Source organism: Chelonia mydas, chromosome 14 (genome assembly GCF_015237465.2).
Source record: "Chelonia mydas isolate rCheMyd1 chromosome 14, rCheMyd1.pri.v2, whole genome shotgun sequence".
Classification (NCBI taxonomy): Eukaryota; Metazoa; Chordata; order Testudines; family Cheloniidae; genus Chelonia; species Chelonia mydas.
In genome coordinates, this window is record NC_051254.2 from 14,737,636 (window position 1) to 14,765,365 (window position 27,730).

General features: G+C 40.8%; 1 protein-coding gene across 3 annotated transcripts in view; it reads right to left on the minus strand.

Annotated features, from left to right (window-relative positions):
* Positions 1-350: 350 nt before the first annotated feature.
* The window catches only part of GRB2 (growth factor receptor bound protein 2), a 72,188-nt gene continuing 44,808 nt past the window's right edge, over positions 351-27,730 (minus strand). For all 3 annotated transcript variants that reach the window (XM_027834687.3, XM_007072559.4, XM_043528573.1), the window contains 4 exons: positions 15,794-15,891; positions 8,843-8,965; positions 4,608-4,776; positions 351-2,653 (listed from right to left, as the gene is read on the minus strand). In XM_027834687.3, the coding sequence (XP_027690488.1) occupies positions 2,468-2,653; positions 4,608-4,776; positions 8,843-8,965; positions 15,794-15,891 (576 nt within the window). In that variant the 3' untranslated portion in view covers positions 351-2,467. The remainder of the gene's footprint in view (positions 2,654-4,607; positions 4,777-8,842; positions 8,966-15,793; positions 15,892-27,730) is intronic.

Below are 27,730 nucleotides of genomic sequence, written 5' to 3' on the forward strand. Positions count from 1 at the left end.
AGATCAGATACACCAAAGCATCTTCCACAACTGGTTCCTTAATATGTGTCAGCAATTCATGCCCATTTGTAGAGATCAATAAAAAGTTCTGAGCAAGGAACAAAAACATCTAGGCTCCACCTACTGTTCAGATAATGGACAAAGGATCTTTAATGTCTGCAAGCAGCTGACAGGATTTTTATCTGAACTCAGAAGGCCATGCATGCTAACCTATGCAATTCTCAATTTATCTATCTTGGTAGGATGAAGGACTAAGCTATCTCCTCCTTCCCACTGAATTACATGTTATAAATTAGTTTGACTGGCTGATGTTTTGCTCAGCTAATGGAAATAACAGACAGATGCTAAAGTGAAGAATTCATTGTATATTTATTATTCACAGTTAATTACTATCTACCAAATGCTGCTGCAGAGTTAAAGGATTAAGTACATAGGCCTTTTTATTTAAACACTGATTTTTTTTTTTTTAATATATGTACACACAAGACATATGTCTGCAAGGCTGTATGATATACACCAATTTCAAAATAAGGAAACAATCAAATGGTCCAGGTGTAGAATGCCATAGATTCCTTTTCCAATCATTTTAGAAAGAAGACAAAGTGAATGACAGCTAGCAAGGACAGGGAGAGAAAGTAATACTCTACAGGGTAGCTCTCTCTTTCATCTGCTGGAGAAATGAAGTGTAAGGCAGAGTCCATCTCAGGAATAAAACATTTGTAACACTTAGTACAAAAAAGGCACCCGCCAACAAAGGAACATCTCCACTTGGGCAGGAGATCTCTGTTGCAGTTTTGGGGTTCATCGTTGGGGTGAAGGGTTCAGCCACAGGGCTGCCAAGAGGAAACAATATAACTGAAGATTGGCACAAAGCTCTGCAGTTTGATTTATCTCCTTTTTGTCCACATCAACGTCAAACTGCTCTGGCAGAGGAGCTAATGGCATTAACGAATGCCACTGTGGTGAGGGAAGGGGGAATGCAGTCACCACACAGCCTGCTGTGAACTGGGAGTGAAAAGTAAGAATCAACTTCTTCAATTGTGTAACACTGGCATGAGGAGGAGGAGGTAGGGACAAAGTGGCGAAGAGTGATGCCACCCCCTCTTTTCAAGAACAAGACATGATTGCAAATATTCCCTACCCCAGCCTAAAGGGAGCCAGACTCTTGATTACATGTGTACGTATGGACATTCACTAATACCTTAAAGTGTACGTAAGTACTATTTCTTGAGGTTTCCCTGTAATATAAAGCTTCCTGTCAAGAGGAACATACATTTCGTCAGACACCTCCACACTATTCTCTCCCATCATGGTACTTTGATAGAATATCGCCCACCTTCACCCCCAAATATGTTTGCCCATTTCCCATAATACTTAGTCCTGGCTCAGTGCAGGGGACTGGACTAGATGACCTGTTGAGGTCCTTTCCAATCCTACATTTTAATGATTCTATAAACAGTCCTAATGAGGCAATCCTTCTCTCCCCTTTTTCCTGAGGCTCCTGGCTGCAGCTCCCCACCTCTGAGCAGCCTGTGCTGCCACTTACAACACTGTATATGCCTTGTATTTTTCCTTGGAATAAAGAAAGTCAGACGGTAATACAAATATTAAAGCTCCATCTTTTTTGGAGATGTCTTTTTATATTCACGGATAAAACTACCCCTTCTCCCCCTCAAAAAAATATTTACATGTATGCAGAAAAAAACCTCTGGACTGTCCTTTTAACTTAAAAATAATAAAAAAGGAAATAAGGGAAAAGGCACTATGGAAAAAAATTACAGACTGTGCTCAACCGTACACCTTTAAGAAAAAAAGCTGTCACCAAAATAAAAGAGAACAGACTTTGATTGTAGTTTGGAATTTCTCAGAGCCGCTCTGACTTGTGAAAAAAAGCTGGTCTCCTCCACTCTGCTCTGAAGCTGCTGAGCCTCAGAGGGGAGAGTGGCTAAGGAGAAGGAAAAATAAAGAAAACGCCATTTTTTCCCAACCAAAAAGAGCTGAATGCTGAAGGCAAAAAGCAGTTTTGTTTTTTTTAAAGGCAGGACAGTGGATTTGGTTCTTCTCTCAAGTCCCTCCATGTCAAATGAAGACTGTTTGCACAGAGAGAAAATACCAGCAGAGTTTCTCCCTTTTCCTTTATCAGCATGGCTAGGACTTTATATAGCATTAAACCTTCATGCACTGATGGACAGAGGAGGGGGGAAAAGGAAGAGTGAATGAAAGGGACAACCCAGGAGCAGCTGAGGAAATCTGTTAATTTTTTTTAATTTAAAGGTAAATTTTGGCATGTAAGTTGAACTCTCCCTCCCACCCCCAAAGTTCCATACTGAGAGAAGGAAGATCACTTTGTGGTAAGAAGTGATTCAGGTTTTACCATCTTGTGATTTTAGATCACTGGCTGTAGTTAGACTCTGTATGTGTATTTACTGTTTCTCTGGTTTCTTTAAATAATCTCTAATATTTATCTCTAGATGTTCCGGTTCACGGGGGTCACATAGTTGCGTGGAAACATGCCCGTCTGTCCGTGACAGGCTCCTTTCCACCAGTTGGGATCAGAATTGTCGAGGACCTGGATAAAGTCTCCACGGCGGAAGCCGAGTTCACCTTCCTCCTGGGGGTCGAAATCGAAAAGGGCCTGAACGTATGTGGGTTGCTGCATGGGGAAAAAACCAAGAGTGAGAGTCATTCACAGCATACAAATCTCCCACTGTCCCTGTTTCACAGGCTGCATTCTACCTCTGCAACAGAGTTCAGGTACCACTAGTAAATATTTGGGCTGTTTCATTTCTCTGCAAATTGCCTCTTTCATCAACTGTGACAAGATGCTCAAAGGATAAGTTTAGAATACACAAGGCCTTTGAAAATGGTCAAAATTAAATAAATGAGTTACAATAAAACTCTACACGGTGGAGTCTCTTGGGCATTTTCACTGTAAGACACCCCTTTGTGACCATGTTGCATCAGAGGCCCATACTGTATATGCTACTGGGTCTCCACTAGATATTCCCTTCACCTCTGCATCCTTGTCCCTCTTCTCCATTTCCTTTCTGCGTCCCAACTGTTTCATTACTCTTATTCTTCCTCAGTTTGCTTCCCACACAGATCACAACATTCAGTGAGTATTTTTAACCAACCCTAAACCGTGACACTTAATTTTCCCCCTAAACAATGACCGTTGGATCACACTGAAATTTTAAATGCTTCCATTTCAAGTTTTCTAACCACCATTCATTCATGTTGAGTGAAGATTTTTGGACAGACTTTATCCAATATGTTTTCTGCAAATCTGCATACTGTGTTCATGAAATCGAAAGCTTCATTTTAAAAATGAGTTTATGGTGCTAGGAAGTACTTTTATTTTAATTTTTTCTGTATTTTTCAGCTCTCTCTCTTTTGATATTGTTAATTTAATACTGGTCCAACAGCCCTGATGTCCTGTTTATCTATAGACTAGGTACAGCATGGACAGAGCAGCATAAAGTATGTCTGCACTAGAGCTGGAAGGTGTAAATGCCAGCTTGAGGAGACATACACCCACACTAGCTCTGATTGTGCTAGCATGCTAAAAATAGATGTGTACCCATGGTAGGATGAGCCATGAGAGGGGCTAGCTGCCCCAAGTCCATACCTCTGGACTCAGACAGGATCATACTTGGGGCAGCAAAACCCTCCTGCTGCTTATGCCATTGCAGCTTCATTTTCCATTTTTAGCACGCTAGGAAATCAGAGCTATTGTGGGTATATCGCCTCAAACTGGAATTTATGCCTTCACACTCTAGTTTAGACATACCTTAAGCTTCCCCCACTCAGCCTTTCCAGCATGTCTCAAGCCGGGACTGGAGGGGCCACATCTAATGGTGAGATGGTCTTCTTGCAGAGCCCAACAGACACCAATTCCCAACTGTGATGGTATTTTGGTGTGCCTGGGAGCTGAACTAAAACCAAGAACTTCCATTAGACCATAACTTTTAGTCACTACCAGTTTGTACTAGATTCAAACCAGCAACCTAGAGGAGATAAGTTCCATATACCAATATCCTTAACTATTCTCTACAGTGTGCTTCTGAAGAGGAATGTGCATTAGGATATTGAGGGTATGCAGTGTACTGCTGAGGGCACTGCTGGCTAAAAACTAATTCAAACAAAATTCCATGAAAGCAGCAGGGGGAAGGGAATATAACATAGGATTACGACCATTTCTACTGGTGGGAACAAACACACGGCCTCACTATGGTGCTTTATGTATTGAAGGATAGGCATAATCCAAAATTATTCTTAAAGATGTGACCTGAATGATCAAAAAGTCATAGGGACATCCTTTGCCAGAACAAAAGGGGATTTACAACTTTTTCGTAGTGGTACAAAGCCCATTCAAAAGAAGGCAGAAGGGCTGCATTTATTTTTCAGTACAATTAGTCTGCAGAATCCAGAACTCAGAATTGTACAAGCAGACAATTCTACATCAGAGAGGGAAAGTTAAAAGGTTAACTTCTCTCTCCCCACATCTTCCTACTGAAAATTCAAGCAATCCTTCAGACCCTGGGCTGTTGACAGAAAGCTCTCCATTTTGGTTATAGTGGCAATGCTCCTCTCCCCCACCATCTTACCTGTGGCACCTGTTCAATGTCCCGAAGGAATATCTGCTGGTTCCTGGAGACAGAAGTGGATCTGTGATAATCTACCAGCTCGTTCAGAGAATTGAACTTCACCACCCAAAGGAAATACTTGCCAGCCCCATCTCGGAGCACCTTGAAGTGCTGCACATCATTTCCAAACCTGGGATGTGGGAGAAGGAGAGAAGACAGACTGCATGTATCAGTCATACTGAGCCTCTCTTCCTAGAATGACATGAATGGAAACTGATTAAATCCAGGAAAATAATTCCAAGCATAACTAGCATAAAAATGTCTCCCTTCTTAATGGCTGTGAACCTAGGTCTCAAATGATTCTGGAGATACACTAACCCACTGTCATCTGTGCAAGCTAAGGATTGGTGGAAAGGAGCTTTTGCATTTCCTCAGACCTTGCACAGGGAAGAAGGGATCATAGAGATGATCAGTGTCTGGGGTGTGTTTTAAAAGTATAAATACTATAAAAAAAAAAAAAGCTTGTGACGATAGCTTTCATGAAAGAGGGAATGAAAATACTGGCTGGAGAGGCAAATAGAATGGCAGGCAGGTGGAATGCAGACTCGTTCCATATAGCTATGCCAAGGCACTCAGTCCTGACCTAAAGCAAAGGCTGCTCTCCCACCTCAACAAAGACAAGCGTATGGGGCTGGAAGAATGTCATCTTGGAACCAGAAACATTCCACTCACAATATGAGCCAAGATTGAACCCATATTTATAGAAATAAAGTGCCACCTTTCCAGAACATCCCCTATGCATATTACAGGCAGGCGTGAAAGAGCTGAACATGAAGTCAGCAGAAGATTTAGGTTTTACTTCTAGGGACAGGAATGAAAAACTGGTTCTTTCAAATGATTCCAGATAAATAGCTGATAATGGTCTCTTTATCAGCACAGCTAAGACTGTAAAAGGTGTTACCATTTTATGTGCTGACAGAAAAGGGCGAAAAAAGAAGCTACAGAAGACAGGACCTGTTAAAGGAATACTGTAGAGAGTGACTAGATACTCCATACTTAAGGTTGCAACAGGGTTTTGCTTTAAAGCCAAATTTTCAAATCTCTCTAAAGTCCATCAAGATCTATGGTGCAAATGTGGTCAAGAGGTTCCCAAGATACAGCTCCCTACCAATGATGGCATTCCATGTGCATGCACATTATATATTTATATGCATCATACATATGTACACCATAATCACCTGTACTCCTGGGGAGATCACGTGGGATGTTTGAGTTGTAGAGGCCATAGGTCCATGTTGTGCATGGTGTAACTTGCTTTTTTATTAGTAGTGATTAGGCATTTTGTCAAAGTAAAGAGATGACTTGAGAACTGCCATGCATGCAGGCTTTTTCTGGTGCTGGCTGTTTCTGAAGCACCTGAGTTGAACTCCCCAAGACTCAAAGAATGTCTAACATTGTCTACTAAGGCTTGATATCCCAGCCATGAGAGAGTAAACCCATTCTGTTGATAGAGATGTGAATGAGTCAGGCTGGCTGGAGGTTCTCACGGGTTTAAAAACAAAAGAAACGTACTTATAAAATACTTTGTTAAGGGGGAGTTAAGGTTGCTGCTGCACAACAGCACCTTTCTGTTTCCCATCCCTTCTGGGTGGTTGAGATTGGGATTTTGAAGTCTAACTTCAGAACAAGTGCTCAATTAAAATCTCCCCACACAAAACCTGTTAGTGCTACAAGAAAAAACAAAACCCAAAACACTTCTATAGACTTACACAGCAGTATCTTTAACTCAACTTTAACTACATCATTTGGTATGCGAATAGACAGAAGTTTTGATATTTAATAAAAACCTCTGTCTCTTGCTTCCTATAATTTTCTTCTGAAGGAAGAGGAGATCCAAACAGGCTACCAATAGAGAGTACACGTAGACAGAATTATACCATTTTTCCCTTTATAGCTCTAAGAAATGACAAATGCAGGCAGCAGTTCTCATTTGGTGTTTAGTCTTTCAATACCTGGAGATGTACAGTCTACCGTTGCTATGAGCAAATGTCAAATCTGCAGCAAGTATTTCATGGCTAATGCTTCAAGTCTCCCTTTCTCAGTCAGTTTCTTTCCATTTCAGATCCTGCAGATAAGGTTTTAGTAAGCCTTTAAAAGAGCTAATCAGCAAAATCCCCAAACTGAGAAATATATCAGTAGGTGACCTATCACTGAGCTACTAGGCAGACAGAGATGATCCGTGGTCTCCCAGCATTTCGAATACATTTGTTAGTGTTGTAAAGAAATATGCTTCCTGGAATGAAGGTTCCATTTACATCTTGTTTCTGGTAATTCATATCGCCTTTTGTGTACCCCAGCTTATCTGATTATTGTGCCAAAGGCAAAATATAAATGCACTGCTAAAACAAGCCAGCATGATGGCAAAACTCTATGCTGCCACACATGAGGTCCAGAATGTAATCACAGAAGGAAAGGGCTGGAAACACTCCTGAGGTACTGTGCTTGGTGGGCATGGAAAACTCGGTCTTCTGTAGCAACCTCAGCTGGATAATCAAAATATGATGCTTAGGTTCCAAAGGATATCTTGCTCAGCTCTTCCAGGCAAAGGGCATGCAACTGGAAGTGGAGGGGAAGAAGGGCATCAACTGCTAAAGGACAAGAGTTTGTTCATTTAAGTACATGACCCATACTGTTAAAGCTTGTAACATTTCCATTCTATTTCACGGCAGCCACTTGGGGCTCTCCCAGCTTATGAGGGAATATGAGAGACTGATACTGACACAGAAGCTACTGTTAAAGCTATTTAAATAAGCATCTCTAGATGCTACTGTAATAAAAATATTAAATAATAGCTTGTCAAGGTTCCTTCCCCACTCTGAACTCTAGGGTACAGATGCATGAAAGACCCCCTAAGCTTATTCTTACCAGCTTAGATTAAAAACTTTCCCAAGATACAAACTTGGCCTCGTCCTTGAACAGTATGCTGCCACCACCAAGCGTTTTAAACAAAGAACAGGGAGAGAGACCACTTGGAGATGTCTTCCCCAAAAATATCCCCCCTCCCCCCCCAAGCCCTACACCCCCTTTGCTGGGGAAGGCTTGATAAGAATCCTCACCAATTGGTACAGGTGAACACAGACCCAAACCCTTGGATCTTAAGAACAATGAAAAATCAATCAGGTTCTTAAAAGAAGAATTTTAATTAAAGAAAAGGTAAAAGAATCACCTCTGTAAAATCAGGATGGTAAATACCTGGGTAAACAGATTCAAAACACAGAGAATCCCTCTAGGCAAAAACTTAAGTTACAAAAAGACACAAAAACAGGAATATACATTCCCTCCAGCACAGCTTATTTTACAAGCCATTAAACAAAAGAAAATCTAACGCATTTTCTAGCTAGATTACTTACTAACTTTACAGGAGTTGTAAGGCTTGCATTCCTGATCTGTCCCCAGCAAAAGCATCACACAGACGGAAAGAACCATTTGTTCCCTCCGCCCTCCAGATTTGAAAATATCTTGTCCCCTCGTTGGTCATTTTGGGTCAGGTGCCACCAAGGTTACTGTAGCTTCTTAACCCTTTACAGGTGAAAGGGTTTTGCCTCTGGCCAGGAGGGATTTTATAGCACTGTATACAGAAAGGTGGTTACCCTTCCCTTTATTTTATGACATAGCTCCTTGCAACACAGCTACATCTCCAAAATGAAATCGTCACGTCTGTGCCAACATGGAATCTACTGACAAGAGATGGGAAGCATGCTCCATTTTTACAACTCCACATCTCTATGCTGGAGAACAAGGACATTCCCAAAATATGTGCCTCCCACAGAGTTATGAAAAACTGCACATTTGAAAAGGTGCCAGATAGCAAGAGCAGAAGGTGGAAAGAATTAGAGCCTCAGAATAGAAAAGAAGAAGAGCAGAAAGAGGGAAAAACAGTATATCATCATTCCTCAGAATCCATTGAGTCATGTCGTCCCATTCCCCTGCTCTCACCACTGAACCAGTATATCGTTTCACACAAAACAGGACAATATCTTGTTACCATAATCTTAGCAATGTAACTCTTAGTAGGATAGAGCACCCATATTTATTGTTACAAAAGACAGCATGGGTGCATGTCACTGGAAGAGAAGAACTGCTACTACATATGTGGGAAACAGTGTCAGAGATGAAAAATAGGAATACTCATTTGTACTTTTATCACACAAGGGGTGTCCTAATTAGCACACTGGATGCTACAGAGCATTACTCACTTGACTGAGAGAGAGAAGTCCCCAGGAGCACTCTCGCTCTCCCTGATGAGAAAGGCACCATCGTGTCTCTGTTTGCCTAACATCTCCTCAGCTTTTGCTCGGGGAATCTTCCCAAAAAACCATCTGTGGAAGAAAAAAGATGAGAATTAAAGTCAATCCCCTCTCCATGGAAAAAATCAGGATTGGACGTGTACATAGCTGTGAAGTGATTTCAAAAGAATGGTAATGAATTGAACTGCACCCTCATACTACTCTACAGAACCTTCACCGGCACAAGTAGCTTGCCCCCTCATCTTGAGAGCAACGGCTGCCATGATTCCACCAGGAGGGGCTTTACACTAGCCTTTTTCTACTATATTGGGATGACTCGGTATGTCTGTAAATTAAATCACTGAAATTGCAGAATTTAAAAGAGCAGAAAGAGAAACTACTGTAGGAAACCATGTAGCACTGTGCCCCACCTGGACGATGTTGAATCTGTCCAGTTACTTAACTAAATCTAAAGGCTATAGAATGGTTCTGGAGAGTATTTTGGTAATCAGGTCCCATAACTTTATTGTTTTTGTTTGGTTTTTGTTAGACTAAACAGCTCCCCTTTTTGGGCAAGCCAAGTGCTAATAGAAATCTTCCTGTACAACTTCAGGTGTAGAGGCCTGTGTTTCTGAAGCAGAAGATACCCAGTTCTACTTCCCCATGTTGCACATACACAGTTTAACCAATGACTACCATGAAATCTGCATCTACGTGGGTCAATAGAAAGTAATTATACACACTCTTTTATTACTTGAGTTTGCTAAGGAAAAATGCAGTGCCTCTGCACTGACTTGCAAAGCAGACACTTTGAAAGACAGATGTGATGGTTCTTGGGGTTCCCAGGACAGGTGAGTCCCCTTGTCACTCCCTGCCACCAGTGAGGAGGAGTCTTGCTTGTGCTTAGGTTGGTATCAGCTCAAACACCACCAGTCAGTCAGCCCCTCAAGCACACTCTTCTGGGCAATGCTAGCCCTTCCTTTGCCTTGCAAATTAACAATAAATGTATCCCAGACCCTGAGTCTCTTTGAAGCGTTCCCCTGTAATATTCATCCCGACATTGGCTACTCACAGAACTACCAGGCTTCCTGTTTCCAAAGGAACAGTATATACACCAGTTTAAGATTCAGCTGAAGACAGTACTTAGTGTAAGTGCACTGAGATATATTTATGTGGAAACAAAAACAAGTTTATCATCAAAGCCTAGAGATTCAGGAGACAGTGAATAAAAATATTGGAAACAAACAGTTACACATAAAACAAAATTGTAACATGCTCTCTAGAGACAAAACTTCCAGGTTACCCTTACTGTCAAAAGGAATTTATCTCACCCAAACTCTTTAGCAGTGTTTTCAACCAAAGCTATCCTGTTTTCATGAATGGCAGCGCACTGTTTTCTTTGCTTTTGACATATACCCACCCTCCCAAGTTCATTGTCTGTACTCAAAGAGGATAACCACCCATGGCCTTCTTTTCCTGTGTGCTGCTTCCCTATTGACTTCACATCTCTTCACTAACATCTCACATTGTACATCAATGGGCATCCATTGCATTGGTTTACAATGCTTAATTTACATCCCAGCAGAGATACATTTCTTACTTCCTGTCTCAAGGAAGACCTGTTTTTCACCTTGGCCTTGATACAGACTTTAAAACATATTTTCAGTATATATATCCCGAGTATCTGTATATACATTTCTCAACTATATTAATGATCAATGTGACTCCGGCTGTCATTTAAGACCTCACATGACATTCTTTGGTGAACTAGAACACACACACCAGAATCAGTGTATTCCTGTAACTCCCTTGCCAGTTGGCATTAAGGGGGTCTTGGGTCACAATAGATTATACTGGATTAAGCAAAGAAATCTTATGGGAAAAACAACAACTGTCGCTTTAGTAGCACTTAAGGGAAAGCAACAAGATTTCTTCCACTTTTAAATAAATTGAAATGCGGACTTCACCCACAGGTTTCTTCAAAGGCTACACTTCACAATATAGCTGTAAATAGTTGAAACAGGAGCTTTTCACGCCTTAATAGGGGCTCCGCACCACTATTGCGCAAATGGAAAATGCATTTTGTGCCAAAGAACAATTTCCAGCCTGTCCTGGATCAGGTGATTATGAATAATTCATACAGAACTGCAGTGAGCAAAGTGACTACATTCAGTCAGTAGCTGGCTGTTCCTGGGCCAGGGTGAAATTAAATCACAGGCCTAGTCTGTTAGGTGCTGCCCACAGCTCATTGATCACAGGTTTCTAATCCAGACTCCAGTCCAAGAATAGCAAAAACAAACTGGGTTTGGGATGTTGGGCACGTGCTGTGTTGGGAAAACCAGAGCTACCTTCAGTTAGAGACAGAATGGCTAAAATGCTGAGTGATAGGTTATCTCAAACTGTGTCAAGAGACACTCATTGCCATAATACATGAGCATGCGGGGTATTCCTGTTGGGGGCTCATTTCATGGCTAAATCGCAAGGGCTCCATACCAAAGAACTTTCTTTCCATTCCCACACCAAGGTCTCCTTTTGCAGGGAGGACACAGATCTGTAAGACTGGCCTTTATTTAGTTGATGTTTTTTGTGAAATCCTCAGAGATGGAATAATAGTTTCTGCTCTCCAGGATCAGGCATGATCTAGAGGAAGAGAGACTTCACCACACCATGAGCAGATTCTTCTGTAACTGGCAGCCCCAGCTCCTCTCACCATCTGCCTATGGTGTCTGTCTGATACAATGCACAGTATATAAATGACATCATTGATGTAAAGGACACCTGATATGTTCATAGGGATATTTTTGCTATAGGCAGCATGTCTGAAAATTGTTTCCACCACTGAAAACTTGTGAAGAAAATTTTAACTTCACTCCAAGTAGTTCCATTTATGGAGAGTTTTCAGATTGGAGGAAACATCCTCTATTACAAATCCCAGACATTACTCATCAACTACATGTATATTACTTTACTGTAAGTTTTGTGGTTGTGTGTGCGCGCATGTGCGTTACACTCTCCCCCCCCCCCCCCCCCCCAAACAGAAAGGACAGGCTAATTCCCATCCCCACTCTGTATCCAATAGCAAAGGAGCTGCTATCAAAGTAGCAGCGTGTTAGTCTGTATTCGCAAAAAGAAAAGGAGTACTCGTGGCACCTTAGAGACTAACAAATTTAATATTGCCTTGTTTTTGCAATAATCTCATTGAAATCAGCACTTTGTTGCCACAGAGCCAGCAGAGGGAGCTCCTACAACCATCACATCAGTGTGTTGTATTTTTTTCAAAATCAGTTGTGAGCAACCGTTGTCTGGGACTCCTTCAGAACACACTGTGTCAAGATATTGATAGGGGGTTCTGTTTCCCACATTCTCGCTTTTCGGTAATAGTAAAGCATTACATTTTACTTTATCCTAATACTGCACTTTGCAAATTTTATATTAAGAATTTGAGGATTCTTTCCATAGTTTCTGCTTATGATTTTCACTATTGTGTGATTGCTTTGTTCTAATTCTCAATTACTCAGATATGATTAACATTTTATCACCATGGTTAAAGTTGACCTGCAAAAGGTAAAAAATGTTTTTGTGTATTTTTTGGGGGGGGCTGGTTTGAATCAGAAATATTAACATTAGTTTTCCCTGGTTTTGCTGGCTCATTAGAGATTTCAAATGTACATTAAGAAATATCTCCGATTATTGAAGAGAAACAATTTTGAATCGAATCCTCAGCACAGACATTTTTTAATAATTTCCCCAGGTATCTGAGTTAAATAGGTGAAAAAAATTATTAAAAATCCTCTTTACAAAGGCTCAGCTTTGTCTCTTGTGAGGTCATAATTCTACTAGCTCTCTAGTCATCCACAGATTTCTCAGGATAGAGAAGACCTGAATTTTTAATGTAAAAGCAATCAAAAAAACAATCATAAAAACACTTTTCAGGCATTCTTCACATATAAAAAAAGAAAAAAAGAGGAAATTTGTATTTACGGAAACATATCTGACTGCTTAGGAGCACACATCCAAGGCACCAATAAAATTTCTGGCTTTACAGAATATTGCACACAAATCTTTTCTGTAGGTTGGTTCAAAAACTAGCAAAATCCTCAGAATAGCCAAAAAATTTAAACCAAAAAAAAACCATCCACACTATTCCAATGACAGGTTTCAGAGTAGCAGCCGTGTTGATCTGCATTCACAAAAAGAAAAGGAGTACTTGTGGCACCTTAGAGGCTAACAAATTTATTTGAGCATAAGCTTTTGTGAGCTACAGCTCACTTCACCGGATTTCCACTGAATGCATCCAATGAAGTGAGCTGTAGCTCACGAAAGCTTATGCTCAAATAAATTTGTTAGTCTCTAAAGGTGCCACAAGTACTCCTTTACTATTCCAGTGGTTTCCACTATTTCCTTCTGAATGGTTAGATCTGTTAATTACAAAGCAAGTTGGAGACAAATGTTTTGTTGCGTGAAGTTTGTCCAGTCAGGACTGGACAAACAAATCCAGATTTTACTGCTGATGTTGCAAGGCTGGAGGTGGATGCATTGATAGGTAAAATACCAAGTTCACCAGGCGTACAGACTAGTTTCTTGTTTGTGCAAGCAGCAATTTGGCAGTTCTTCTGGCCTCACTCATTGCAATCATTTAGCTTGGCTGTATTTCCTCCATACATAAAAGTCACAATATTTGTGAAGAGATATTCCAACAAGATCTGTGTGAATAACCCAGTATGCATGCACAAGCACTTAAAATGTACAGGCCAAAAGTCTAACACAAACCACACCATGAAAGCAACCTCAAAAAGCAAGCCTTGCCAATGAAATGCAGAGCTGAGCATAGCAGGAAGTCTCCCTCCCAGAGCTTCCTGCTACTCTTCATTGAGTATCTCACCTCTCTCTACTGTATTAATTGGTGTGAATTACCCTTTGTTTTAAAAGGGTTTCTGAATTTGGCAACTGGAGGAGTAATTCTTTTCTTTCAGGATTCATTTGTTAATAATTGTGAAGCAAATTGGAAGTTTTGCACCATGTGATCTGGGGAAAACACCACATTACATTTGAAGGCTTGCTATTGGACTGTAGGATTTAAAGCCCACCCTCTATGACAGGTCTTAAATTGAAAATCATTCCAGGTTCTATTGATAGCTCCTTAGTTTCCAATCCCTCTTGACTGAAGTAGTCTCCATACTGCTCACCCACAACAAGCCCTTTGAGATTCTGGTTCTACAAAAGAACCTAGCACTTTCAAGTCCCTGTTCAGTTGCCTGCAACTTGCTGTTTATACAAAGTGCTAATCAAGGGTGCTGGAACAATTTTTATAGTGGGAGTGATGAGAGCCATTGAACCAAACTATAAATCCTATATATAAAGGAAATCACTTCAAGCCGGGTGGCGGCAGCACCCCTAGCACTCCTAATTCCAGCACCTATGCTGCTAATCTATTTACATGTACAGCCCAGTACCACAGTTAAGTCTGCACTACACTAGGGAAATTATGGGAAAGTTTTCCAGGATTGCTAATACATGTTTAGCTCTATGCTTAAGCAATGATGGGAGCCCATGGGCCACTGGCTTCTATCAGCAATTTAAATGTTCATCTAAACTTGCTCAGAGGAAATATAATTGACAGTGCTTAAAATCACTAGCAGGCCAGCTACATTAGGGCTCCCAACATTACTGACACCAGCAGAGCTGAACAAGCATTAACAGCGGAAAATTTCTACAGAATTCCCCCAGCGTAGACAAGGGTTTAAATGGTTATAGAGACCCTTCACAGGTCTTAACTGACCTCTTGCCATGTTTCCTACCTAGATGATCTACCACTACTGCGATATTCCTCACCACATTCTTAGCGCACTTACTGGGAGAATCTTCATCCTTCTGTTTGGAAGGCAGGCCCCACAGAAATAATTTCTGTTCAATATTTAACTGCAATTTCTTCTTTATTATTTAAATACTGAAGCCAACTATTGACAAAAGCAGCACCAACACAGTGTTTAGAAACCCCGGTGACAGCTTTTATTGGACTGCCCAGAAGATTCTTTGCTCGACAGAATTGCACTGCACAGAGCTACTGCTTTCTTGTCAAGCACTTCAACTAGCTAGAATTTCAGTATAACCCGAGAACAAGAGAAGATGCAAAAGTGTCTGAAAAGAAATGATCAAGAGGCCAGCCAGAGTCATGGAACAGCACTGTTCCTATGTGCTTGTTCTTCAGTATTTGAGGAAGGACATGTGTTGAGAGGCTACTCAAGGCAGGCTTCCCTGGAAGTGGGAGCCAAGTAACTACACTGGTACATTTAGCATGGACATTTCACATCATAAAGGTTTACCTACAAAAGTAGCTTTATTTAGGTGACATGCCAGCAATTTTCACTCTTACTCTGTTAAAATCTATGTTGCAAAAGTATCGAATACATAAAGGACAGAGTTAAGGTGAAACACATGGCATTTCTGATTTTTGCAGCGCTTAACCATACAACTTTGACAGTCTCTTAATATAGGATTGGGTTTTAAATAGTCTCCTATTTTTACCAAAAAAATATAGAAAAATACATAAGGAGCTACACTAAGACTTTGAAGCTCTTCTGGCTGCCAGATTTGACAACATCATGAAATTTCCAGCCAATTTATTTAGTTAGTTAGATTCCACCAGGACACTTTTTCCCCTTGCTCCTCAAGAGGTATGCAGGAGAAAGTCCCACTACTACAAACTTTAGGAGCTGTGCAATTAAGATTCATCACAATAGGGCTGATTTCTGGATGCAGTCGCCAGTAGTAACCTCTTTATATCTTTCAAAGTCCATAGGATTGTGCCAGTGACTAAGGTCCTGCACTCATTACAATGTGCTCAGCAGCCCTCCCTATTACTTCAAGGGCAAATGAAAACAAGGCAGAGTGAGGGAAGGGGATCAGTGATGCTCCACTTACGGATGTGGTTTCATTTCTATGTAGTTCTTGGGAATGAAGCCATCCTTCCCATTGAGTTCTGCCTTGTACCAGTTCTGATCACATTCTTCATTCAAAACCTACAGGAAACAAAAACAAAGAAACCATTTACCATATTTTAGTTTATAGCAGGACAGACAGAAATGTGCTTAGGAAACCAGGGTGCTCTTATGATAGACATCTGCTATTCTGTTCCAATGCACCCCATGCACTTTGAAAGCTATAGCAGGCAGGGTGAAGGAAAAAAGTCACTTGAAATCATCTGAAACTTCAATGTTGAAGTTGGGTGGTTTAGTAGGAAAGTCATAGGCTATGGCTACACTACAGCTTAAGTAAACATAAGTTATATCGCTCGGGGTGTGAATTAACCACCTCTCTGTGACATAACTTATGCTGATTTAATCGCCAGAGTGGACAGTGTTATGTCAGCAGGAGAGTTACTCTCACAGACATAGCTGCCACTAATCGGTGGGGGTGGATTAAGTCAACGAGAGAGCTCTCTCTCATCGTCTTAGAGCGGCTACACTAGACAGCTTACAGAGGCTCAGCTGCATCGGTGCAGCTGCACCACTGTATGATCTCTAGTGTAGCCAGAGCCATAGTCTGTAGGTTCTATATTTACCCTCAGCAACTTCTCTAGATCAAGTTCAGTTTATAAATCCAGAGAGTATTTGGTTAATTGCCACCACTGCAAATTCAACCTGAGATCTGAGAAACAAGTTGTATTCTGTCTTTTACCACCAGTAATAGTTATTCATTCAGAATTTACTTGGCAATTCTGATGATAGTCTCTCTCTCCTGTGGTTGTACTGGATCAACAGGGTTTTAAGTAGTGCTTATATTAGAGAATTTTTTTGAAAATTCCCTAATGGTAGCACTGTTGGGAGCCCAACTGTAAACAAAACTGGCACCTTCAGGTGTTTTTACCATTAACGAAACCCCGATCAACAGGGAGCAGCAGTGGTGAATTTTTTTGGTAAAGTTCCCTAGTGTAGACAAGGTGTACATCAATAAAGTGAGTCAACGGAACTCTGGCACTTTTCAAACAGATGTAGGAACATGAAGGTTCCAATGTTTAATATGCACTTTTCTGACTATGACGACACTTTAAAATGAGTACAAGACCAGAAAGTCATAAGGGATGAGGCTGTATTAATGAAGGACAGTAGAGAGCACCAGGGACACTGTGTGTTTTAAGTGCCTTTACTCCCAAACACTTTGGATCCCCATTGTTTCTTGTTTAATTTATTTCAAAGGGATTTGATGGATAAGGCAGGAAGGAGTAAAACCTAGGCACTTAGGTTGAAAGTTGCTTTTTCCCACAGGGTAAGAAATCTCCACAGGACAAAGTCCAACTGCATTAGTATTTGACAGCACATTTACCAGCACCAACATATATTTTTATATATATATATAAAAAAAGGAGAGAAAGTGTGTGTGTGTACGTATGTACGTACACTATTAGGCTCTAAATGTGTGAAATGTATGAAAAAATAAGGTATACTGGTGCACCCACAAAGCAGTTACACAGTTCACAAGTTACATCTGTGTTGATTTACAGCCATCTCTATAATGGAGAAATCCTCTCAGGAAAAACCTGTTTTCACTAGCAATTATTTCCACTTCAGATGTTTTGGCCATCTAATCACTTTTTTTTTTTTTTTTTTTTTTGAGGGGTGGGAGGAAAAAGGGGGAAGCAGAATTACACAAAGCAAAGCTATTAGCACGTGCCTCAGCAAGGCCCTTGTAGCTGATGACTGTGTGGCATTTTAATATCATAACCTATGCAACTCCAATAGCTAGATCTGGATAAGAAGGAAACCCCACTCTGAATTAAACTGGGCCCTAATAAAGCAGACAACAGTAAAATCTGAATAACTGACTGATTTTAGCAAATGAGTAACAGTTCTCTAATAATAATGGATGATCATCTAACGGCCATTTCTTCCTTACTGCCAACACTACAACATAGACCAAACTACTCATTAGATAGGCATTGAGCAGCCATGGAATGTCCACCCTCTCCAAGAGTATCACAGAAAGGGTTGTCCTTTCTATGACGCAGACTCAAGAAGAATAAGAAATAACACGAAAGTGCATTCAAACAATTTAATTTTAAAGGATCTTTCTTTGGACTGCCTTTTGTGCAGCTACTCCTTTGTTTTGCAAGTATTGTTTTAGTGTTTGTTAGGCTCCAGTTGCTATATATCTTGGCAGTCATCAGCAGGCTGACTTGCAGCATGTTTGCATTTAATTATATTGGTGTATTTGATAGTGTTCTGCATATGCTGAATGCCATGAGTGAATATTTACTTTGTGGGAATGTGCCGTTTCTTTTTTTTTTTTTACACCATAGAATCTATGACACAGATCGCACCTTTGAGAAGTTCTTGCATTAAGATCCCCTTATGCTGGATTTTTTTGAAGTTTTATAGTGTGTAACTGAGGGAACATAACTGACTCCTCTTCCCTCCTCTAGAATAAAAGTGAAGACTTATAGGTGGATCATAGCTCAGTAGTAAGAAATACATCCAAAACTGTAAGGATTCATTAAAAATTATTTGAAATTCTAATACTCAAACATACATGATTTAAATGAGCTTGATCTTGGCTCTAGAGATATGCTTAGATATGGAGATCCAAATTCTATATGCCTGTGAGTACTCATTAACATTTGGCCCAGAGCCAAATGCCAGGATGGGGTCATTGCTGAGGGATGCATTAGTGATAGCAATCAAAGGACACTGGTCTTTGGCTTCTCAAGGATGGGAGAGCTGTCGATCCTCGATGCAATTATATGACTCCAAAGGCCATGAGATGCAATTTAAAAAAAACAAAAACAAAAAAAACCCAAGCAGGAGTTACATAAAGGAATATTTTTAAAATGGCGGCAGTGGAACTGTCAAAGAGAGCCAGAAGCCACATAATTAGTTCAACGGATAACAGCTCTTTTAGTAGGTCCAATTTATCCCACAATTCTGCAGCCATGGACTGTAACCCTTACTGCAGAAGCATGCTGCAAAATTTCAGCTTTTATCTAAAAAAACTCCACACTTTTAATATTCATGGAAGTGAACACAACAATAAAAATGTGAACTGAGTAAACTAAAGCAGCGTTGTCTCTCCTGAGACTGCAGACAGCCTGAAACAACAGCTCTGAGGAGTAAGGACAGGCCCAATCTCAATGGGGGTGAACTTTGAAACCAAATGGTAAAGCGTCAGTTACCTATTTTGCTGCTGAAAATTTTCAGAGAAAAATCTGACAAACCTACATATCCCATAATCCCAAGCATTATTTTTATATCCCATTTATTTTAAAAAAAGAAATCTTAATTTTTTAAAATTTCACTAAAGCTGCCACAAATTTTTCAGACTGTTTCACCAGAATGCTGTAAAGTACAGTAACAGTGCTTCCCAACCTCAACCAATTGTACAAACTAATAATCTGAAGGGCATAGAGAAAGAGCTAAATCCTCCAAATGAAAGTGTTAAACCAAATTTTGTAAGCTTTGCTGTTCTAGATGAAGGTGTTTTGGGGAGCCTACAGAAATGTGGAAGCCCTGTAATCCTCACTGAAATGCATTGAGCATTCCTGCTCTCTGATTAAACATGAACTTGAGTTTCTTTTGCAGCCAAATCCCAAATCTGCTATTGATGTCAAATGAGAAATTAAAAACTGTGTTCCTTTTACATGGAGCATTTGTGCATGAGAGGAAGGAGGAGGAGGGATATTTTTAGCCATTATATTTAAATACAAATATTGCCATGTGATGGTCTCAGTCTGTAGTCAGCCCTGTGTTACAGTAATAGTGGTTCAAATACTACCTGTCAGTTTCCTAGTTCCATAATAGATCACTTATCAGCAAAAGCCCATCTGTGCCCATGGAAACCAAGACAATGCATTGCTGAAAGGCTGCTCAGCAAGGCAGCTTTGATGAAGTTTTTGCTGCAACAGCTTGAGGAAAATATTCAAGATATTCCCAGTCCTACACCCCGTGAATATTTCCAATAATTTAAGAAACTGTAGAAAGGAACCTGTGATACTTTGTAGCCCAAAGCAACACCCTGGCACCCCATATTCACCACTGTTATGTAATCACAACAAATCTTGTACAAAATATGTCATGTGAGGGGTCAAGGGAAAAGTTATGGTTTGCTGAATATGATTATCCTATTTGTATGCATGTATCATTTTATCTGATGTTATGAATATTGACTATATACCTGCATTTCAAATGTGTTTGCTCCTGTTGTAACTCCCACACAAGGTATATATCCAGTCTAGCCAGCACATTGTGAATGGACTATTCAGGTTGATGGCCCATCAATGAACACAATGGGCTATGGAAGAAGCTTATCCCCACCTTGATCATCATACATATTGTAAGGAGAGTGATCACTTTAGATAAGCTATAACCAACAGGAGAGTGGGTTGGGGGGGGGGGAGAAAACCTGGATTTGTGCTGGAAATGGCCCAACTTGATCATCATACACATTGTAAGGAGAGTGATCACTTTAGATAAGCTATTACCAGCAGGAGAGCGGGGGGGGGGGGGGGGGGGGGGGGGAACCTTTTGTAGTGGTAAACACCCATTTTTTCATGGTTTGTATGTATAAGAACATCTTCTGTATTTTCCACAGTATGCATCCGATGAAGTGAGCTGTAGCTCACAAAAGCTTATGCTCAAATAAATTGGTTAGTATCTAAGGTTCCACAAGTACTCCTTTTCTTTTTGCGAATACAGACTAACACGGCTATTACTCTGAAACCCCACCTGATGGACTTTCCTGTGGATATTCTAGCCAGAATATGGGTAATGGCCCCTGGTATGACTCATCGAAGCATGCACGGGCATGTGACTAGCTCATCTGACACTGGACTCCATCTTGTGCCTGTACTTTTCCACTAACTGTGCTGGGGCTTTGTTTGGGACAATGAAGTTCCCCCCACAGGGCAGAAGCTATAAAAGGGGGAAGTGACATCACTTGGCCTCATTCCCCCCACAACTCAACACCTGGAAACACCTCAAGAACAAAGACTGATCTGGCGAGGTGGTCCCAGGTGGGAAAGGAGGAATTCCAGCCTGTATATGGAAAATTGGTGGACTGTTTGTACCATCAGGGTGAGACACTGCTTGATTCAAATCCTGTCTAGTTCATAGACCTTAGATTGCAGTTTTGTTTTATTTCTTAGGTAATCTACTTTGATCTGTACATTTATTATTAATCACTTAAAATCTATCTTTTTGTAGTTAATCTGTTTTATATTTCACCTAAAAACAGTGTGGTTTGAGTTAAGTGCATGAAAAAAAAAAATCTTAGATCAGTTAACAAAAACCTGCATGTCTTCTCCACATTGAGGGAGGAGCAGACTGGGTAATAAACTTACACGGGTCAGGCTTTTAAGCAGGGCACGGTGGTATAGCTCTGGGGTCCTATGCTGGGGAGCTATGGGGAGTTGGTTGGCGTCTTCTCTATTGCTGGTTCATGAATGGCTGGCAAAAAGGTGTCCCTGCCTGTAATTGGTTGTGTGAGTGCAGGACCTGGAGGGGTCTGCAGCTTGTCACAGCATCACAGTGTGAGAGGGAGCCCAGGTTGGGAAGATTAACGGTTCAGTGGTACCAGAGTTCCAGGTTGCATCACAGAATGTTTCTGCCAAATTGAACATTAGCCTCTTCCTGACAGTTTCAAAACACAAGCTATATGTTTTGAGATGCCTGCAGAAACTGTGAATGGGAGAACTACAACCAAATCTCTAGCAACTGTAAAAATTGGAACCATCTTAATTTCCAGACTGTCACCCACATTCAAATATGCTGGTTGGGGGTGGGGATGCCCACAAATGTGACTATTAGAGTACAACTGCAATTTTAGCCATATTGGGGTGGCTTGTACTGATATACAAAGTGGTGGTGGAGAAGTGTGTTGAGAATGTTTTCGTAGCTAGGTGCCATAAATGTGAAAAAAAGATACCACAAATTGCCAGCCCATTCTATTAAATTAACTGCTGTTAAAATAATGTTGGCCGCAACAGGGTGAAAAACCACATCAAGGTTGATCAGTAGGCTCAGGACAAAGCTGTTTATGTACCGAATGTTTTCTGCTTTATGTATAGCTTGAGAACTGTATGTTGACTCCATGACTCACTCTTGTGGCAGTGCCTCTCTTAGAGGTAGCTCTGCAAAGTGACAGGGACTCCATGGAAGAAGACAGCAGCTGCAACTTGAACTTCATAATGCACAGTCTTGCAGTATATTGTATTTTTGGTCTATAAAAAGACAGCCCTATGTACTCCACAATTCCATAAGTGTAGAACTTACCCAAAATCCTCCCTAGCTGTAGCTTTTTACTTTAGTATCTAAGCTTCCTTAAAGAAAGTTAAATGCCTGAGAAGAAAATCTTCCAAACATTAACTGAATACAATCACTTCCTGAATCTGCAGACAGCCTGAAACAATTCTGAATGTTACGAACTGCGTAGTTCATCATAATGAACTTTGTTACCTCATGAAAATTCCAGTGTCATCATTAACTATTGATAGCTAGAATTTCTATCCAGTTAGAGCCTCTTAGGTGCTGGAAATCCCAGGGCAATCCCTTGCCTAACTTCTAAAACCCTTAGCTTCCCCTGTCAACTTCTATTACAGCATTATGAATTTTCAATACAACATTCTGCAGCATACTGAACATTAGTTTAGAGAGAGGATAAAATTTAACATAGCTCAGGGAACATTTATTGATTATAGCATTCATTTTCATATTCAATTAACCTCATTTTAAAATTTCTTTCTAATTGCCATGGTGTCCCCAGACTGCTGCACTGGAGTTCCACAAAATACAAGACTCTTGCAGCAGAGTGGCGCCTTACCCCTGATGTACCCCTCTTACCTCCTCATGTCCTCTTTGTGCAAATTAAGACAGAAAAAGCAACTGAACAGCTCTTAAATATAGCCTTGATAATCAGCTGCTGATGTGGTTTCCCGCATTTACAATGATGGGTTGGCTTAATTACAATGAAAACAATGCAGCATTTTGAGAACTCTTCCCTCAAGTCTCAGGCATCCAAGGAAAGCCCACAGAGCTACACAACTAGAGAATGAGAATTCTCTCAAACTCAGAAAAGCAAGCAATTGTTACAAACAATCCCAGCAAGGCACAGAATGTTTTACCCAAACTACATCCTTATGTGGAACAGTGGCTAGGAGGGAATTGTCAGCTGACTCCTGGCTGACATCAAAAAGCACTAAGAGGCTCCAGAGACAGCCAGGTCCAGCCCTCCTCAGGAGACTGACTTGATAAAGGGCCTTTAAAAACAAAACAAAACCAGCAAAGAAGGATGATGGGATTAAAAAGGGATGGCCCCTATTCCAAAAAAAACTGGATCAAATTAGCCCAAATGCAAGCAAGCACAATTACCAATGACTTCAATGTAAACTGAATCAGATTACAACAGCGTTGAATCTGGTCCACTGTGTTTAATTCCAAAGAAGAAAGCAATTGTGTAATTTAGCACCACAGAATACTAAGGCCTTGTCTACACTGCCATTTAACAGCGCTGCAACTTTCTCACTCAGGGGTGTGAAAAAACATACCCCTGAGCACTGTCAAGTTTCAGCGCTGTAAAGTGGCAGTGAGACAGTGCACCAGTGCTGGGAGCTACTCCCCTCACGGTGGCAGGTTTTTTTAGGAATAGCAGTAAGAGGACATAGCGCAGAAGGGTGTGTTAAGGAAACAGCACCTTATAGCACAGGTTTCAGAGTAACAGCCGTGTTAGTCTGTCTTCGCAAAAAGAAAAGGAGTACTTGTGGCACCTTAAAGACTAACCAATTTATTTGAGCATAAGCTTTCGTGAGCTACAATGAAGTGAGCTGTAGCTCATGAAAGCTTATGCTCAAATAAATTGGTTAGTCTCTAAGGTGCCACAAGTACTCCTTTTCTTATAGCACAGGGTAACCTGTACATCAAAATAGCCAGCATTCCAATACGAGCAAGACAAATCAGGCTATAAACCACAAAGCAAGTTCCCCTTCTCTTGGTTTATGCCCACCATGTCATAATTTCACTGCATTTAATTCTAACTACACCAGGTCAAATGTTAGACATTAAAGAATACACTTAAACACCTGAGAAGAGAAGACTGGTTCAGGAATACCCAACTTTCTAAATTTCGCATTTTTTGGCTTTTCTTTGCATCTCAAACAATTTATCCTCACCACACCCCCTGTGTGCGTGCGTGCATGAGGGGGAAAGATAGGGCAATATCTCCATTTTACAGACCAGAAGCTGATGCACTGAGCTTGGACACAGTTGCGTAACAAGAAGAACTATAGGTTTCAGAGTAGCAGCCGTGTTAGTCTGTATCCGCAAAAAGAAAAGGAGTACTTGTAGCACCTTAGAGACTAACCAATTTAGTATCTGTTATTGTTAGCAGAGCAACATCCAGACAAATGCAGAGGCTGTGAAAAATGCAGACCATCAAATGAAGGCTTGAAACAGCCATCAGATAATGAGTGTAAATACATTTCCTATAAAGCCGCAGTCAACAATCAAGTAGCATAGCTTAACATCTCAACAACTCATGTAATCTGATATGAAAAAGGTTCAAACGTTTGTCATTTTCCACCCCAGATTTCCTGTTGCCTATACCTCTGTATAAATACTTTCCCCATCCTCATTCCTTAAAAAAAAAATAAAAATAAAAATAAAATAAAAAATCAGGCCCATGCAAAAGTAGCTAACAAGAGGGGCTCACATAACAACCAATCTGAAAAGTGGGCACGGGTAGCCCTGTACTTCAATGCTTCTTTCTATTGGAAGGTTTGGCCGAAGTCTTGACTTATTACTTCAACATGGCATACATATTGTTGGGTTCTCATATTGACACCATTCACTGCAGCAAGAGCCAGGAAGTTTAAACACAACTAGAGCCAAGGAGAACTGGTTTTGTCGTGAACATTCTGAAATACTTTTGATTATACTGTGTTATCCCTGGACATTTTCCTCTCTCCTCAGAAGGTAACTAGCTGTTTCTCTCAGTCTCTGAAGGAGGGCACTATATTGGTCAGCAGTGAAATATAAAACAAAGCTGAAAGTTACCATAAACTTCCACTGTTCTGTATGTCACAGAAACCAGCTGTGCCAGGACCCATGATTCTCTCTTCACACTGCCTAAAAAGGACAAAGGCTCTCCCCGTGTGGGTCACACCAATTCATACCTATCACTACAGTATCATGCTGCAGGAATGCTTACAGATATGCTAAAATAATATCCCAAAACATCAAAGAAATGATGAGAGGGAAAGACAGCTTTGTAACGGATACCCTTTCTAACACGCAAGTTAGAGACAAGTTGCAAGTACCATTCCATCTGTGACAGTGTGCTAAGCAGGAAACTGTTTAGCCAACCCCTCTGTCACTCCAGCTCCAATTATGGGAGGTGAATTGGAGCTGGGTAGATCACCTAGCCCTGACTGGGGAAGCTGGAACAGCTGCTGCCTCATCAGGCTGGGGCTGGATAAGAGCCCCAGTGGGAGGAAGCCAGGGAGAGGAGCTGGAAAGAGGGAAGCTGCACTAGAAGAAAGGCAGTGAGGGGAAGCAGAGACAGATAGCTTGCCCCCTCTTGCCTGCCGGTGGATTGTAAGCAGGGGACTGTGTATGGTGGAAACGTGGTGGGAGCACAGCCTGTAAATAAAAGCACCAGGTGAGCACTGCACCAAAAGGTCCCTGTGTGACTTTCTCAGCCCAGCAGGAGCAGGAGCCAGGAGGGCCCTGCAGGGACCCCGTTACAGCATCATTTAAATTGCAAAACTCTGGACAGAAACAGAGTAAGAATTATGGTGGACAGGAAACCTACAGCACGGTGCCTAAACATTAGGTAGTATAAGAAATGCAGTAAGAGTGGAAGAATCACAATCAGGAACATGTCAGGCAATCAGTGCTCAAGGTCCAGTTTAAAACTGCCTTTGTTTTTAAAATCCTACATGAATTTGCCCAAGCTAACCTCCCAAACTTTCCTACTATGCCCCTCCCTAGCACCAGCCTTGCAAACCTTCACTGACAGCTGGTGAGAGCCCGCACTTCTCTGTAGTTCCAACCCTCTGGACTATTTTCTGAACTCATCTAAAAAAGATAGATGATTCTCTTTCTCCCCAGCCTACACCTGTTGATTGTTCTCTTTGGCTTTTTTCTATCTGTATTTAGCTTTGTAAAGCAAACACCACCATAAAAGCCACTATACAAAATCAAGTTGTATAGCAGTACAAAAGACATACTGAGTAACACTCTACCAGTTTAGCCACAGGCCTCATCTACACTAACTTTTCACTAAAGTTTCCCACTGTTGCTACCATTGACATAGGTAAGCCTAGATCAAGTGCCAACGTTTTTACTGTTGTGTTGTCTAGACTCCCTGTAAAGGGTAGGCACAGTGATAGAAATGTGAGAGATTGCAATAGCTTCATTTATACTACTCCTCTCACTGTGACTAGTGTAGGTGGAGCTAACCACTGATAAGAAATTGTATGGAAAGGCTAGTGGACATGTAGTCAGAGTGAGTGCTAGCAATATAAGTTAAAATGTCAAACTACTAATAGGCCATAATAAGAATAGCTTTATGGAGTTCGAAGTAGTTATAGTCAATACATTTCTCTGGTTGGGCCTCCTTCCACCTGAACGACTCCCAGAAGTACCATTAACATACTGAGGAAATCCAAAAACGAGCTTCAAGACAGGCACCCCAGATAACGTTACCAAGCATAAAAACTCGCCATTTTAGTTCCTATGCTTTTAGGACCAAAGGAGCAATGACTGTTCAGTAGTTCCAGGGTGCAGTAAACACACTGCACTTTCATTACAATCCGATATGTGGTATAAAAAGATCTTTATCATAGATCTAACTCGATAGCTTGGCTCTTATATGTATTAAATCCCATAGCTCTGCTCTCAAGAACAATTTCTTAAAAAGAGGAAGGGGAACAGTGTTTTCCTCCAAGAGATCACAAACTAGTTTATTCTGACTGAAGCCCAGAACCAGCTGCCTTTTATAACTAACTACATCGCTCAGGATGCTATTACGGAAACAGAAGATCTTCCTTAATCTCAAACCCAATCCACATTTAATTGAAGAACATAGCACTTCCCCAGTTTGCTGTTATGCAGAGTGGATTAATTTACTCAGGTCCTGCTTAGATGGCCATTTATCTAACACGTTTCCCTATGCTGAAGTTTCATTAAGTTGACAGACAAATCACCACTGTTTAAGCAGGCCCCCTAAAGAGAAACTATCAATGAAGCAATTAAAAAGAACCATAAATACAAGTTCTTAGAACCTGTAGATACCTCTTCCCTAGTTCCTACTTACTCACTGAAGAGCATGGACAGGCTTCACTGAGTCTGAATACAGTATAGGTCTATCCTAGACCAAGGCTCAAGAGGACTAGACTGAGGGTTAGTCTACACTACGCAGGCTCTGGCAACACAGCATTAGGTATCCCAACAGCAGCACTCCGTTGGCACAGCTGTGTCTGCACTGGGGGTTTTGCTGGCATAGCTATGTCGGCTATAGATAGGCTTGGAAGGATTAGATTTTTATCAATAAATGTCAGTAAATATCGATTTCACTGTGTACACACAAACAGATGAAAAAATATTTCCATTGATAAAAATTTACAGAAAGGCAAAGAAAGAAAAATGCTGCTTGAGAATTTACTAGCCTCAAAATCCAGTGATTTAGACTTTTGAAATAGGCTTGTTACAGTGGACTATCAAATGAATAGCAAAACCAGATATGATTTGCTGATTTAAAAAGGATATTTACTTTGTATATTGACAAGTGATGTTGACAATTTGTGTTTTAACAGTTTACAAAGCTTTAACTTTTTGAATCTCAACATTTCCTATAATTAAACAGTCTGACTTTCCC